The sequence below is a fragment of the Heptranchias perlo genome, chromosome 30 (assembly GCF_035084215.1).
Source record: "Heptranchias perlo isolate sHepPer1 chromosome 30, sHepPer1.hap1, whole genome shotgun sequence".
Classification (NCBI taxonomy): Eukaryota; Metazoa; Chordata; class Chondrichthyes; order Hexanchiformes; family Hexanchidae; genus Heptranchias; species Heptranchias perlo.
In genome coordinates, this window is record NC_090354.1 from 25,973,460 (window position 1) to 25,986,289 (window position 12,830).

General features: G+C 42.5%; 1 protein-coding gene across 7 annotated transcripts in view; it reads left to right on the forward strand.

Annotated features, from left to right (window-relative positions):
• Nucleotides 1–12,830, forward strand: part of LOC137300008 (unconventional myosin-Id) — a 496,111-nt gene that overhangs the window by 163,162 nt on the left and 320,119 nt on the right. For all 7 annotated transcript variants that reach the window (XM_067969090.1, XM_067969092.1, XM_067969091.1 and 4 more), the window contains 2 exons: nt 8,499–8,702; nt 11,572–11,717. In XM_067969090.1, the coding sequence (XP_067825191.1) occupies nt 8,499–8,702; nt 11,572–11,717 (350 nt within the window). The remainder of the gene's footprint in view (nt 1–8,498; nt 8,703–11,571; nt 11,718–12,830) is intronic.

Sequence of the window (12,830 nt, forward strand, 5' to 3'; positions counted from 1 at the left end):
CTTTCTCACTACTGACCTTATCTCATCCTTTATTATTAGGGCTACATACCCTCCTTTTCCATTCTGCCTGTCTTTTCTAAATGTCATGTATCTTGGTATATTTAGTTCCCAACCTTGGTCATTTTGCAACCATGTCTCTATAATGGCTATTAGGTCAAACCCACCTATTTGTGCAATTAATTCATCTATCTTGTTAAGAATACTCCATGCATTCAGGTAAAGAGCCTTTAATTTTGAATTTTTACCATTTTTTTTCCTGCTTTAACCTACTTGTTGCACTATTATTGGTAAGCTTTCGGTCCTTTCCTGCCACACTCTGCTTGTCTTTACCCAAGTCACGACACTGTTCTATTGTCATAACTTTTCTCATTAGATTTCTAAATTTCCCCTCATCTGACCCCTCCCTTCCCCCCCCCCCACCTTTTAGTTTAAAGCCCTATTTACAGCCCTAGTTATTTGATTTGCCAGGATGCTGGGCCCAGCCCGGTTTAAGTGGAACCCGTCCCAACAGAACAGCTCCCTCTTTCTCCAGTACTGGTGCCAGTGCCCCATGAATCAAAACCCCTTCCGCCCACATCACTGTTTGAGCCACGCATTTAACAATCTGATCTGTTTGTCCCTATGTCAATTTGCACGTGGCTCAGGTAGTAATCCAGAGATTATTCCCGTTTTGAGGTTCTGCTTATTAATTTAGACCCCAGCTCCTCAAACTGTCTTAGCAGAACCTCATTCCTAGTTCTACCAATGTTGTTGGTCCCTATGTGGACCATGGCAACTGGATCCTGCCCCTCATGCTCCAAGTTCTTTTCCAGCCGCGAGGCGATGTCCTTAACCCTGGCACTAGGCAGGCAACACAGCCTTCGGGACTCTCTGTCTCGGCTGCAGACAACAGTATCTATACCTCTGACTATACTGTCTCCTACTACTGCCACATTCCTTTTCAGTCCCCCCACTTGGATGGCCTCCAGTACCACAGTGCAGTGGTCAGTTTGCCCATCCTCCCTGCAGTCCTTGCTCTCATCCATGCAAGCAGCAAGGACCTCGTATCTGCTGGACAAGGTCGAGGGCCAAGGCTCCTCCATCACTACATCCTGGATCCCTATACCTGCTTGACTTGCAGTCAAGCCCTCCTGCCCCTGACCATTGAACGAATCTAAACTACTACCTAATCTAAGGGTTGTGACTGACTCCTGGAGCAAAGTGTCCAAGTAAGTTCCCCCCTCCCTGATGCATCGCAATGTCTGCAGCTCTGACTCCAACTCAAAAACTCTGAGCTGAAGTTCCTCGAGCTGCAGACACTTATTGCAGATGTGGTTTTCTGGGATCATGCTGCTCTCTGCCAACTCCCACATGCTGCAGTTACGACACACCACCTGCCCTGCCATTCCTTGTCTGCCAAGAATTTATTTATTTACTTTATTTGAGTTTTTAAATCAGCTGCTATTCTTAGTTTTATTGACTAATTAATCTAGTTTAAATTATTGTTTTAAGCTCTTAATTAATGATTGATTGTTTTAAGCTCTTAGTTAATGATTGTTTTAAGCTCTTAGTTAATTGTTTTAAGCTCTTAGTTAAACCCCTGCCCTAAGCTGGAGAGAGAAAAAAAAGTGATACTCACCAACCAATCACCTACCTGTTGACGTGTAATGTCACTTTTTCAATTCCTGCCTGTGATGAATTGACTCACCTTGTGCCTCCCGCTGTCTCGGGCCTTGTGCTGCTGATTCACCTCTGACCGTGCCTTTTAGCCTCCCGCTGTCTCAGGCCTTGTGCTGTTGATTCGCCTCTGACCGTGCCTTTTAGCCTCCCGCTGTCTCGGGCCTTGTGCTGCTGATTCACCTCTGACCGTGCCTTTTAGCCTCCCGCTGTCTCGGGCCTTGTGCTGTTGATTCGCCTCTGACCGTGCCTTTTAGCCTCCCGCTGTCTCAGGCCTTGTGCTGCTGATTCACCTCTGACCGTGCCTTTTAGCCTCCCGCTGTCTCAGGCCTTGTGCTGCTGATTCACCTCTGACCGTGCCTTTTAGCCTCCCGCTGTCTCAGGCCTTGTGCTGTTGATTCACCTCTGACCGTGCCTTTCAGCCTCCCGCTGTCTCAGGCCTTGTGCTGCTGATTCGCCTCTGACCGTGCCTTTTAGCCTTCCGCTGTCTCGGGCCTTGTGCTGCTGATTCACCTCTGACCGTGCCTTTTAGCCTCCCGCTCTCTAACCATGAGATCAGCCATGATCTCACTAAATGGCGGAGCAGGCTCGAGGGGCCGAATGGCCTGCTCCTATCTCTTATGCTCTTATGGTGCCTTTTAGCCTCCCACTGTCTTGGGCTGTGCCTTTCGCTCTGCTATAAACTCACACTAAAGTGATCCCTTAGCAACATACTGCTACCATTGAGTGGAAGACCAAAACCAATGAGAATAGTCTTTGCAGACACAGTGCATCATCTGACATTACTGTGCCATGTCCCTTAAATGTGCGGTAACTGTCTCATTCATCCTGTTACCTGATGGTTTCTGTGCTATAATATTTACTAATGTGTTGGCAAACCATGGTATCAGTAGGAAAATTCATCAATGAACCATTAAGTATTACATTTATTGAAATGTAAACTGGTACTCTCCCAACTGTATGCAATATTTGTTGGAACTCGCCATGTGGGTAGCCTACTACTTATGATATTGGACTACAACCCAGAGGTTGAGAGTTCAAATCCACCATGACAAGTTAGAAACATAGGAACAGAAATTGACCATTCAGCCACTCGAGTCCGTCCCGCCATTCAGTTAGATCATGGCTGATGTGTACCTCAATTCCATTTACACACCTTGGCTCCATATCCTTTAAAACCCTTGTCTAACAAAAATCTATCAAAGTTACGAAATTGAGCTCAATAAATCTGGTAATTTGCAGACTAGGACCAGAAAAAAAACTTCCACTTTGTGGTTAAAAACCTAACATTGCCCTTGCTACCCCTACCCATTCTGGCTTACATGTGATTCCAATATGTGGTTGACTCTTAATGCCCTCATGGCAGTTTGGGATGAGCAATAAAATACTGGCTTGCCAGCTTCACTCACATCCCAAGAAGAAGTGAAGCTTTGGAGTTCAGTGATCATTTCATTCATTAAATTACAGTGATAGATTAACTTTGACTGGTTACATTTGAACGGGGCTTAGTTTAACAGTAGATTAACTTTTTCAGCATAATTTTCTCCTTAAGCGGATGAATCAGTTACAATGGATTCATATTCACCCTGGGTTACGGGAGGGGCAGAGTCAGTTATGTGCTGTGCTTCTGATCCCTATCCAACAACCTCCATAAACATGAGCTCATCCAAAACTCTGCTGCCCGTATCCTAACTTGCACCAAGTCCTGTTCACCCATCACCCCTGGCTCCCTGTCCAGCAATGCCTCGATTTTAAAATTCTCATCCTGGTTTTCAAATCCCTCCATGGTCTCTCCCCTCCCTATCTCTATAACCTCCTCCAGCTCTACAACCCTCAAATCTCTGCGCTCCTCCAATTCTGGCCTCTTGCACATCCTCGATTTTAATCGCTCCACTATTGGCGGCTGTGCCTTTAGCTGCCTAGGACCTATGCTCTGGAATTCCCTCCCTAAACCTCTCCGCCTCTCTATCTCTCTCCTCCTTTTAAGATGCTCCTTAAAACCTACCTGCTTGACCAAGCTTTTGGTCACCTGTTCTAATATCTCCTTACATGGCTCGGTGTCAAATTTTGTTTGATAGCATTCCTTGGAACGTTTTACTACTTTAAAGGCGCTATATAAATACAAGTTATTGTTGTTGTGCCAGAAGTGGTTGTATGTGGATGTGTTAGATGAAGATAGGACTGGGCTTGGCTGTGATGGTTTTTACAGCTGAATAGTCAACTAACACTCAGCATCAAGACTTACACTTGAAGAATGTCCAGATGATGAGTATTGCCTGCCTCTAGGAGAGGAGGGGAATAGAGGAAGAGGAAAAACAGCTTGAAAAGGAACTGAAAAACTGATAAGTTCCCCAAACTTGAAAATTTGAATTCCTAAGAGGGTGAAATGCTAATATTTTGGAAGGGTCAGTTCAAAGTCACTTTCAGGCTGTGTCGCTTTTAGTTTGGATTCCGGAAGATCTAGCTCGCTCCATTTACACTGCTAAATCTGGCTCCCCTATCCTGGTGAACTCTCCTATTGCAAAGGGCCCTGTGTAGTGTCCTGGGATGAATAAAAGTTCATATCGCCTTAGGCCAGTTAAATATGCAATACAGGAGTTCCTGAAAAGATGCTGTTTTATTGATGAGTTTACATGATGGCATGGTGCTGATATGGTTTTGTGTCACAGTTACACCTGTCTATGAGCTGCATTGGTCCTTCAGCTTGCTTGATAGCCTGTCCTTTTATATTTTGTCTTGTTTAGTGTGACAAGTGGATAATAGATTGTATGTTAATTAGCCTGATTCCAAGGTCCATTTGAGAGAACATAGTTTTATACTGGTTGTGAGGTGCTGGCACCAGATACATAAACCTTATGCAACCCTCAAGTAACCCCCCCCCCCCGTTGCCCCCTCCCATTTTTTTTTCTGGATGCCGGCTTTAGCGAATCAGACAAGTTTCTTTTGTGATTGCTGCTGGCTGTGAGACCCCCGTGGGTCGCGACCTGGCAGCCCTAACAATCCACTGAAACTAACCCTTGAAGCAGCTTGTATTGACAGAATGCAGGTGCTTTGGTCTTACCAGTCTCAATTGGGGCATTTGGAGGGGCTTGTTTTCCATTGATTAATAGCAACTTCTAGGATCCATGAAATGTCATGTAGATGTAGCCTAAGACACGAGGGGTTTTCCTTTTTATAAATTGTTGTTGTGCGTTGGGAGTACCCCTGCCGACTACAACAACAATAACTTGCATTTATATAGCGCCTTTAACATGGTAAAACATCCCAAGGCGCTTCACAGGAGCGACTATCAAACAAAATTTCAGACTAAGCCACATAAGGCGATATTAGGACAGGTGACCAAAAGCTTGATCAAAGAGGTAGCGTCTTACAGGATGCTACAGATGTAACATCAATAGAAAAGTGATATCACTTAACCACCGATTAAGATTTGTGTTTATACAGCACCTTATTGTGTCTCTCAAACATTCCAAAGCACTTCACAAAATTAATTACATTTTTAAAGTGCCATGCTTGCTGTTTACATGGACAAATTTGGCAGCCATTTTTTGGACAGCAAGACCCCAAAAACAGCAATGAGATAAATATTAGTTAATAGTTAATCTGGTTTTGGTCCTGTTGATTGAGGAAGGATTGTTAGCCTGGCACCAGGTCAACTCCCTGATATCTGGTGGTTAATTCCTGTGGATCTTTAGCGTCCACCCAAATCACCAGAACAGGCAGACTTCTGTTTCACATTTCATCTGAAGGGCAGCACCTGTCAGTGCAACACTGCTTCAGCATCAGCACACAGCCTTCTGACTCATTGGCTAAAGTGCGGCCAACTGAATCAAAGTTATACTTAACATTGTGGACTCTGATTTTTTTCCTGTAGCCCATTCAGTTTGATTCCAAGTGCAAGTCCTCAAAACCTGAACTCCTCGTACGTGACTATGCATCTCTCACCAACATCACTTTATAAAAAAAAAACAGATTAAATGATCATTATCTCATTGCTGTTTGTGGAATCTTGTGTGCAATTTGACTGCTGCGTTTCCTACACTACAACAGTGACTACTCTTCCAAAGTACTTCATTGGCTGTAAAGTGCTTTGGGATGTCCTGAGGCCGTGAAAGGTGCCATATAAATGCAAGTCTTTCCCTTTCTCTCTCTCTCTCTTTCAGTTTCTTTCTTTCTCTTGTTCACTTTCTCTCCCTCTCTTTCTCGTTCACTTTCTCTCCCTCTCTTTCTCGTTCACTTTCTCTCTCTTTCTCGTTCACTTTCTCTCTCTTTCTCGTTCACTTTCTCTCTTTCTCTTTCTCATTCACTTTCTTGTCCCCTTTCTTTCTTTCTCATTCTCTTTTTTTTCTTTCTCTTTTCTTTCTCTCCTTTTTTCTTTCCTTCTCTTTCTTTCTCCTTTTTTCATTTTCTTTCTCAGAAAATTTTACCTACAAAAGTGCTATATGAACTCAACTCATGACTTCAAATGGCAGTATGAGTTCAGAATGATGTTTATCCCTTCTGACAATTTACAGCAAGTCTTTTTCATGAACTGAAAGGGGGGAGGAGGAGCTTGTTTTGCTGGTGTAATTTGGATGTTGTGCACAGCTATGACGTCAGTGCCCTTCAATTAATCATTAGAAGCACGCCACACATTACGGGCTTGTTCCTTTCTGACTCACGGCCTTATTTGAATCATGTAATACCACATTTAAGCACCCTTTAAAAACAAGCTGCAGATTGTAAATACACAGGATACAGCTGCGTACCAAGGCTGTGCCCTTTTGTGCAAGATTTTGAATGAGGTTTAAAATTGAATGCTGTCAGTAGAGTCAGCCCATCATTCACTGCTGGATTTACTTCAGAAAAAGCATTTAAGGTTTCTGCTACTGAAGCACTTCAGTATTAGGAAATGTCAAATAGAAGCAATACCCAGAATTTTTGGGCAATTTTACTCTGATACATTATATAACTACTTCCTTATATTTATTTGAATTTTTTGTCAAGGAAATGTTTAAAACAATTCTGTATTTGGGATGCTGCCCCTGTTTTTATGAAGGGAAGTCTAGTGTAACACTTATTGCTATTTATTTTTTTTCTGTGCAGCGCTTTGAGGCCAGCTGTTACGTACATACGTGCAACAGCATGTATAGGTCCAGTATTTTAACACTAATATTGTCCTAATAAAATTGTTCAGATGTCAATTTGTGCTAAACTACAAGGAAAAAAATCATCATAGAAGCACTCCACACATTGCTGGCTTGTTCTTTTTGAGGGGTTTTGATAGAGTACATAGGGAGAAACTGTTTTCACTGAAAGGGTGATGGTAGCAGATTCAGTAGTAACTTTCAAAAGGGAATTGGATAAATACTTGAAAAGGAAAACATTGCAAGGCTATGGAGAAAGTGCAGGAGAGTGGGACGAATTGAATAGCTCTTCCAAAGAGCCGGCACAGGCATGATGGGCCGAATGGCACTCTTCCGTGCCGACTTGGAAATATATCGCCGTTCCTTCATTGTCGCTGGGTCAAAATCCTGGAACTCCCTTCCTAACAGCACTGCGGGAGAACCTTCACCACACGGACTGCAGCGGCTCAAGAAGGCGGCTCACCACCACCTTCTCAAGGGCAATTAGGGATGGGCAATAAATGCCGACCTTGCCAGCGACGCCCACATCCCATGAACGAATAAAAAAAAAAATTATTCTTTGATCCTTTGTGACACAATGCATTATTTGAGCCATGTATTACCACACTAAAGTATCCTTTTAAATCAAGGCTAACTACATAAAACAAAAAAATAAGATTAGGTAATAAATAAAAGCATAAAATGCTGGTAATGAAGAGCAGTATCTTGAGAGAAGAGAGGTTAACATTTTGGACGTAGACCCTTCCTTAGAAGGGTTCCAACAAACGGTCTGCATCTGAAAGGTCAACATGTCTTTTCTATTTTCAGATGCTGGTGGACCTGCTGTGTATTGCAGACAATTTTAGTTTTTACTTCAGGCTTCCAGCTTTTGCAGTTTTTCATTTTTAATAAACTTCTGTTCACCCTGATTTTTCCACTTCCCCTTTTTTTCTCATTCCTCTATTTCTATAACTTTTAATTTGTTGCTTCCCCCCCCCCCCCCCCCCCGCCCCATCTAATAGAATATATTCACGTCCTTTCCCTATCCGTTTCCTTCTTCCTCCCGGCTTTCGCCATCTATTTTGCGACGATTCGGAGTTTCTAAATGTTGGGCCCTGAGCTGAGCTTTAAACCCCCATGTTCTATCCGCCGCCAAGATCACTCGCTTCCACCTCCGCCACACTGCCTGCCTCTGCCCCACCTCACTTGATCCTCCGCTGAGCCCAATGCCATGTCGAAGCAGATCCATTCACAACAAACCAAACCTTAGCCATATGACCATTCTAATTGGATGAGTCTAGAAAGTGCATTATTTTTGAAAGGAGACACGATAAGTAACGCTTTTAGGCAGAGGCTCATCATCTCTTCAGATGCTGGCTAAGGGTGCACACCCAAAATAAACCTAACCCGTCCTTTCTCTTTTCAGATACTGACTGATCTGCGTATTTCTGCATTTTCTGTTTTAATTTCAGGTGTCCAGCATTTGCTGCTTTTTCTTTCTATTTTGATGAAATTGGTAACCCTTTTGTTGAAGTTTAATCATTTGAAATAAAGTACATGGTTTGCTTCTGCTTCTGTTGCCCATGTAACAGTTCCCTCTCTCTCAAGATCTTCATTGGTGTCTTTTTAGAAGGAAGCATGGTCCCAGAAATCTGCTTTCTGGAACCACTTTTACTTAAAACGAAGCAGCAATTGCTTTACAATGACTTACTGTGTCCTATTTGTCTTTAAAACTAGGGAAATTTGAAGTTTGCAATGGATGGCGACACCACTCTCATTGAAAACAGTAAGCTGGTGTCAGTGATTGCAGAGCTGCTCTCGACAAAAGGTGACATAGTGGAGAAGGCCTTGCTGTATCGCACCGTAGCTACAGGCCGCGATGTAATTGACAAACAGCACACAGATCAGGAAGCCAGCTATGGACGGGATGCATTTGCCAAGGTAATGGAAATGAAAGCAAGTCTGTCTTGCAGCAGATATTTGAAGATTGCTCTAAGTGTTTATTGACAGCCCCATTGCCAAGAACTGTAGTCAGACTTTTACTTATTTTCTGGTCCTGTAACTGGAATTTCAGTAAAGTATAATGGGTGTGTGGAATGGTCATAGTGTCCACTTAAATGCCTACGACTACTAGTAATAATGAAACTACTACAGCTTGTATTTAGCACCTTTAACATAGAAAAATGTCTCAAGGTGTTTCACAGAGGTGTAATCAAAAAAAGTGGACACCGAGCCAAGCATGGAGATAATAAACCTAGCAGCACAATTTAGATTCTAACTGGGGAGAGCGTTTTGAAGAGCAGGTTGAAGTATTGACGCTCGGGGTGAAGTATTGGCTCTAATGGGTTGGTCACTGGTGGTGGTGGTTCCAACTTGAGGTGGTGAATTAATCTTCCTTTAGCAATAAAGCATATTGGCTTCATTTTTTTTCCCTGTGGCATATTGGTAAATAAGCTTAGTGATACATATTTTAACACTTCCATTACTGTTATGACCATAGGACAGAAGGAAACTGATAGCTGCACTAACACCAATTCTCAGGAGAGGTACTTAATCCAATACTGTAATATATATAATTATAATATAAAGGGTGCATTTTAAATTTTGACAATTTTGCAATTACTGAGGTTAGATTCACAAATATATTTGTGAGACTTCCTGTGAGTGTTCTGTCATGATCTATGTGCTTCCTGTTTTCTCTATTGCAATATCTGTTGCTAGGCAACAGGGAGAAATTGCAACCAAAATTCCTATTGCAAATTGAAAATGAAAATCTAGTCCAATGTCACCAATTTAGAATCAGTAACTGAAGTTCATCCCTGCTGAACAGCAATAAATTACAGTATTGCATGTGTGCCATTGATGGGAAGTAGGGCAAGAGGTTGATTACACTGAGCTTATTCCAATTTGCTTAAAATAGAACCAGCTTCCACGTGCCTCCAGGAAATGAACTTCATTCTGAAGTAGTTTTGAAAGGAATCAAAGTCCCCATTACATTTTGAAGACGTGCAGATTTGCTTTCAAGGCTGCTATATAAACGGGGAGTAAAGAATGAGAAAATGCCTTTGAGCAGCATGTGGGCATTTGGAACAGTCTGGACTCTGGAAAATTGCTTCTCATAGTGATTTATGGGCACCTGTATCTCCAACAATAATGTGCAGTCATTCCCAGGCATTCTTAATACAGAAAGGTCCTAAATCACATTCAAGAGAGTCTCAACCTGTGCGTTATATTTCCAGGTACATTTTTAGGGCAAGATAATGTGCTATGTCATAAATATTAGACTTACTTCATTCATCTACTGTTAGTCTTTTGATATGGGGGATAAATGATGCATGGAATATAGTAGCTCCTGCCCCTTAGGGGCTATAGAAATGTAATCTGTGCTACACAATTTCTCTGGGTTGAATATGCAATGCTAAATGGTTGTAATGCTAGATGGATATGCTGGAGTTCTAATCAATAACCTAAAGCCATAAAGCCGAAATTTCACAGGTGTTTTTCTTGTGGTTAATTAATTTCCCTTAAGTTTAAATGAATTAGGATTTGTCCATTATGGGAGAAAAATTGTGGAACGTGTGGAAGGTGCAGGCTCGATGGGTTGAATAACTTTCTCTCGTTTCATGTTTTCTTACACTAACTATTTGTGACACATTTTAGTTTCCCGTTACCGGGGCCACTGGAAAATCACAGCTGTGTTCTTATCACTGAATCAGTGAAAATTGTGGCAGCCTAAAAGGATCTATTGCCCCCCCCCTAGCAAGAATTGTTCAGCCAAGTTGCCCCTCACTGCTGCTTCTGACTCTTACCTGATGCTGCTGCTCTGTGGGATCAAAGATTAATGTATTCCATGGGTGCGAATTTCTGATCTCATGATTGTTTTGCAAAATCGGGAATTCCCACCCACCGTGTGCAGTAAAGTTTGATCCCCCAGAGGATCAGAACCGCAATGTAGGAGCTGGGGGTGGCAGTCAGGAAAAACTTGCTCCAGGAATTGGAAGAGGGAGGAGAGAGGGGATGCGCGGGGGGTGGGGAGAGGGGAAGGGGGATGAGTGCCTCTACGAACTGGGGGGAGAAGGGGAAGAAGAGTGGTTTTGTGAGCTGTGAAGGGAAGGGGATTAATAATTTGAAAACTGCCACCAAACTTAGCATACTGATATATAGCTACAATAGTGCACAATATCTGCGCACAAATTGTGGGAATACCCAACACTTCTTGCTACAATCTTTTGCAGTGGCCCAGCCCACTTCCATTGCTGAATGCATTTGATATAGCTCCCAAAGATAGCATCATTGAGAGTTTAGCAGCCATATAGCTTCCTTTCACAGTGATTAAGTCCTCTACCTGAGCACCATTGTGTGTTCTTGTAATAAAGCACCTTTAACTTGTTCTTTTATAAGTTTCGATGAATTCCTCCTGTAGTGATCTAGCAAGCCACTCAGTTGTACAAACAGTCGCTACATAGAAAATGGACAACTGCCCCCACTTCAAGGCAGCTAGGGATGAGCAAATAAATGTGGTGTTTCCAGAGTTACCCACATCCCAAGAATTCATTAAATGAAAGAAAGAGGAAGGAATAGGATTGGAAGAGATGATTCCAACCACAATGCAATGTGCTGAATGGCAATCAACTGTGCTGTAATTTCTATGATTCATTGTGGGTTGATGCAGAGAAGTAACTGATTTTAGTTATTCTGATTTGACCCTAAACATAACATCCTGGTTAGTCAACTGGAATGCTGATACTTACAAATAGTTACTAGTATTGACCATCTGTTCAACCAATGTTTGTTTGCTTTCACGTTGCAGGCAATATACGATCGCCTTTTCTGTTGGATTGTCAACCGAATCAATGATATTATTGAAGTTAAGAATTATGATGCCAAAATTCATGGGAAAAACACAGTTATTGGTGTCCTGGACATCTATGGCTTTGAGATCTTTGACAACAACAGGTATGCATTTAAAGGACCAGTTTACGAGAAAGTTTATGATGAGTCAGGATGCTACACTTGGCCTCAGCGAACCTGAGCTAGGGATGGGCAAATTAGGCAAGCTTCTGGCTTATTACTATCTGGCGACCCTGCTGTCGAGCGTGCATGTGTGTGGATATCACTGGAACAGCATTGGGTTTAGCTGTGATGCCCAATGACACTCACTGTCTAGACTAACACATGAAGAATGGGTATTTGGGAGAAGATATTGGAGAGCTCCCAGTGCCCGTGAAACTGTATGCCACTGAGAACTGACAACTTCAGGAAAGCAAGCGAGAAAATCAAGAGTGGGAGGGTGGGGGTAAAAAGAGAGGAATATGTATTTGGAAAAAAATATCTGTAGCCACAGCCACACAGTAAGGTTTTCTGGCAGTACTGCAACAGTAAAGCTTACAGAGGACTAGATCTGAACAACGTACAATATTGTTTTATTTAGTAAAACATTTATTTTGCATTTGAATCAAGCTCAGATAGAAGTGATAAAATTCTCCCATCTATAATTAAAGTGAAGCAATAAAAGGAACAATTCCACAATCCTGAGGCCCCAGTGGTGATCCATGCTCGCAGGCAGCACGAATTGTAGAATCAGAGCCACAGTGTTGTACGCTGTCTCCAACTGGCACCCCTTGTCAGCACAGGATCGTGAGAAAGCAAATAGAGTGAGGCAACAAACAAGCAAGCATTAACGGGAACAAATTGGAATTTTACAGTCAGCAGAAAGGGTGTCCCAGCTGACTGTGAACCCATGCAATAGATTCACTGCATCAAAACTATTTTACTCCACAATTGGGTCGACATGCCTGTGCCAATGCCTGCCAAAAGCTTTAATTACAGTGCAAAATGTAATAGTCCATTCACAATTGCTGGTGCTCACAATCATTATATATATATTAAAAATATTTGTGGCCTAAAATGTTGCTGCAACTTGCCAAATTTGCCTTGGGTTCGAGAAGTGTACCCACGAGGCTAGGACGCACTAATAATCAGAACAGGATAGACAAACATGGTAAGCCAAAGAAATCCAGCCACGCTCAGTCGGGCATCAGTGAACACACATTGGCACCAATCAGTGCG